Genomic DNA, 4,253 nt, shown 5'->3' on the forward strand with positions numbered 1-4,253 from the left:
GAATTTTCTCCTCGGTAAGCCTTCTTAATTTGCTAACCAAGTAAGAACCGTCTTCGACTAGGAACCACCACCAAACCCCGTTTTAGTGATTCCTCCCAAGCCCCAAAAGATAGAGCATGCATCCCCGATTCACCTACATGGACACCATCTACCCCGAAAACCACTTCAATAATTCCAACCCCTTATTTTCTTTTCTTCACGAATTCAAGAACACGTAAGTGCTGTTTACTTTCAAAAGCACCGAAAAAAGTGGTTATTTTATTAATTGTTTTATGTATTCTAGTAATTTAAGTGACTGTCCCCTAAATTATATGTGATATTGGTGATCTTATATTTCTTTTTCATTATAATCATATATTGTTGTTGTTGAAAACAAATGATCATGTGAGAATGTTAGTTAAGGTGAGAAAGTGTAAGAAAAAATTTGTATCATTTATCACTTTTAATCCTGAGACAACCCATGAATTATGTTTTATTAGTTGTGTACCCATGCAATGCGGCGGGAGCCATGAATTTTAACGATTTTGAAGTTCCACTGGTTTTATAAGATAAGATTTAACGATGATATAGATTACACTTGGTCTTTACATATTAATACAATTTGAATAAATAAGAGTTATGGTTCCAATTACAGACTATCGATGAAAAAATTGTATGACAGTTTAAAATCCAATATATTTAAAATCCAACATATTTAAACGACTCCACAAATGTATTCGATTTACACCAAGAGCAAAGAATCAAGAAACTTGAGTTTTAAGATAAACACTCAAAACCAATAAAGAAAACTACAAATTTGACAGATCATATGCCATGAAAAGACAAAAAAAGATGGGTTTTAGAATAAAATTTCAACTGCTTACCCTCTTTCTTGTCCAGAAACTCAGATTAAGATTGAATTAATACATGTATATATATATATACATGTACATGTATATATACATGTACATGTATATATACATGTACATGTATATATATATACATGTACATGTATATATATATATATATTTAAAAAAAACCCAAGAACATATTAATTCAAAACATATTATACAGTGCAATTTGGACAGCCTAACTCCAAAATATATAGTATATATATAAATAAATAACTATAAAAGTATAAATCGTAAATATTAAAAATATTTTTCACAGTATATATAATATATAATAATATAATTAAGTCAAAAACTATTCAATATTGGACTCATTTTGAAGGTATTGACGAGACGATTATAATGATGTAATTTATTAAAATAAAAATGTATTTTTTAAACATATTTTAATTGATATACGATTATGTATGCTAATTTGATAAATGTTTAAAATGAAACATTTAAAAGTAAATGACGTAAAGTAAATTAATTAATTAATTATAGAAGTATAATGTATAAATTTAAAATTACAATTTTAAAAAAATCGGTTGTGAGAGGGTGAATGTATATGAGGAGAGGAGGGGGTGAAAAAGTAAAAAAATAAATATAAAAGATATTTTAGTCATTTAGAATTTTAAAACTTTTATTAAATTTGCTTAATAAGATAGTATAGATAAAAAAATTGATCTAATGTATCTCATTAATGATAATCTAGTAATTTTCTTAGGTTAAAATTGATCTAAAAAAAATTATTTTCTTACCCTTATCATCATAACTTTCATTTTCACGTGAATTTAATCCGTTTGTTATAACAAACTAAATCAGTATCAATATACGAGAAACAAAACATTCATTTTCAAATCTTCCCAAACTTCAACCAAACATTCAGAAAAAAGCAGTCGTGAATGCGTCTGTACAATCTCTTCTAGAATATTCAAAAGCGGCAAAAACAAATAATAAAAATCCACTATTCGCCGTCAACCCTCAACTCCTGTCGGAGCTTCCTAGAGAACGGCTGGCAAGCGTCCACACTCAAATCCAACGCCGCCGCCAACGCAACGAAAGCAGCCGCGTCCTCTGTGCATGTCACGTGCTGAACCCCAACCTCCACCTCTGGCTTCCTTCCGCCGGCCACCGATGATGACATTACAAAGCCTTGGTACATCAAATGGGCCCATGACCCGAACTCGAAGTCGGATCCAGAACCCGATCCGGAGTCGAAGCTTCCATTTGGGGTGGACATCGGTGACGCTCCGTTACTCATGTCTATAGTGAATTTCCCCCCGATTTTGCAGTTGATGGTGGAGTTCGATAAAGTGACCGGATCTAGCCCACTTACGGCGGCGTCCGGTAAGAGCTCGAACCGGTAACCGAGGTGGTCCTTGCCTTTGGACTCCCTCCAGGCCTCCAGGCGGCCCCATGGCTTCCAGGTGCTGTGACCAGGTCTAAGGATGAGCCAGGCACCGGGGTTCGACTGGCTGACACTGTCTGTTCCGTGAGAAGGGACAAATGGAGTCACCATTGACGCCATGGCCACCGGCGAACCAGAGAGATCATGGATTGTAATTGACCATCCTTTTCGCTCTTTCACTGGCTTTTCTTTATCACATCTTATTGATCTTAACCAGCCTCTTGAGTCGTTTGTATCCGACAGCGATGAACTGTAAATACGAACAATCAAACATACCATTAGATTACAGAAGATTTATGATTGAACGCGTCATATCAATGAAAGATTTAAAAATTTTCATTGAGACATTTCGTCGAACACCAACAAATAAAACGTGAAAAAGGAACTTACTCGGATCTTAAATTCTGGTCCCTGGAATTTCTGAAACTGAATTTGCAAGTAAAAACAGCTTGCCGAACATTCCCGTTGACTTGGAATACTTGCGGGCTACACTCGGGTTCACCGTCAAACTCGAAAACGAATCTGGGGTCACGCTCCACACGAATACTCAAATGCAACTGAACCAAGTTTTTAGAACTCCGGTCACCGATCCCCACCCACCCGTTTCGAACCACCATACATCCCCTGCTACCACCACCACCACCACCATCCACCGTCTCCGAATCCAAACCCACCGTCACAACCCCTAGAAGCTTACCAGACCCAAACCCACAAATCGGATTACCCTTCCGACCCGAATAAACCTCAATCTTCATCCCACTAGATTTTTCAACAAGCTTATCAAACTCCGATTTCTTCAAATTGAAGCAACCTTGAATTCGATCGTTCACTTGATGTACGTCACCATCGGCATAAGAAGTGATTTCTGCAAACTGGGTAGGGAAGTTCTTGAGTTTAATCTTGCAGTAACATGTCGACGGTGGAGTAGCAGCAGCGCTACCGCCTACGAACTTCAACCCTAAACTTCCGACGACTATTCGCACGTAAGGACACGGATCCATTGCGTCCTTCCGCTTAAATTAACCTAGAAACCTCAAGAATCAATCTTCCCACAAACTCAATGATCGTAATTTTTCAAGAACTTTAATCGACTCAGAAAACCCACTTGGGAAATTGTTAAAATCAAGGGTATGTATATATATATTGTACGCATATTTACAGATGGATATAAACAGAGAGAGAAAGAGAGATGAGCAAGACAGAGAGATTACAGGCTGGAAATATGTTCCAGAGATATAATTGCAAATTGTAGAGCAAATATGCATTAATGACATGTACGTAACGCATTAATAGTTGTACGTTACGACAACTGTGGTTTTATTAGATCTATTCAAAGGATATTGCGTGCGGGAATGAGCTGGGTGCACGTATGCCAAATAAGATGCCAGCGATTTGATGGGATCTTCAAACCTTGCAGTATTAACATGTTTCAGGAATGGCCCTGAACTATTAGTTTTTTTGAATCAGGTCTTTTAACTTTTGAACCCGTTAATTCACGTTACGGTTGCATTGAAACCCGAACAACTCAAACCAATTCGAAATAACTCAACTCGAAGTCAACCTATTCCTGATAAAGTTATAAAAGTTAAATTGTATGTATTAGATCGGAATTGAGTTGCGGCCATTTGAACCAATCCTAACCCAATGAACCTGACACCCTCCTTTTCATTGTATTTAATATGCTTGTTGAGGGGCTGTTTGTTTGGCTCTTAATGGTGACATTAAGAGCCAACCTCTTAATCGGTAAGAGGTCAAGAGTGTTTGGCAAAAAAAAAAACAAGCTCTTAATGGTTACATTCACCTCTTAACCATTTTGCACCTAGAGCTTCACTACACCATTAAGATGTTCATTTTTCCAACTTTGCCCTCCGTTCTTCACATCGCATCCCCCAACATCGCCGTCTTCCATCCTCCATCGTAGGTTCCATTCGCCGTCTTCCCTCCTCCATCGTCGGTTCCATTCGCCGTCTTCC

General features: G+C 37.2%; 1 protein-coding gene across 1 annotated transcript; it reads right to left on the reverse strand.

The window, feature by feature from the left end:
- Positions 1–1,702: 1,702 nt before the first annotated feature.
- On the reverse strand, positions 1,703–3,398 carry LOC112501073. Its single transcript, XM_025104725.1, has 2 exons — positions 2,671–3,398; positions 1,703–2,500 (listed from the first exon to the last, which is right to left on the reverse strand). The coding sequence occupies exons 1-2, from the start codon at positions 3,279–3,281 to the stop codon at positions 1,837–1,839; spliced, it is 1,275 nt and encodes a 424-aa protein (XP_024960493.1). The 5' UTR covers positions 3,282–3,398; the 3' UTR covers positions 1,703–1,836.
- Between the last annotated feature and the right edge of the window lie 855 nt (positions 3,399–4,253).

Source organism: Cynara cardunculus, assembly GCF_001531365.2.
Source record: "Cynara cardunculus var. scolymus isolate 2C chromosome LG 17, CcrdV1, whole genome shotgun sequence".
Lineage (NCBI taxonomy): Eukaryota > Viridiplantae > Streptophyta > Magnoliopsida > Asterales > Asteraceae > Cynara > Cynara cardunculus.

What these genes read in the sequence shown, in the direction of transcription:
- LOC112501073 (XM_025104725.1), bottom strand. Translation starts at nt 3,281, where the DNA reads ATGGATCCGTGTCCTTACGTGCGAATAGTCGTCGGAAGTTTAGGGTTG. An exon ending in GACCAGAATTTAAGATCCGA is followed by an intron (nt 2,501 to 2,670) that starts GTAAGTTCCTTT and finishes AAACGACTCAAG; the next exon opens with AGGCTGGTTAAGATCAATAA.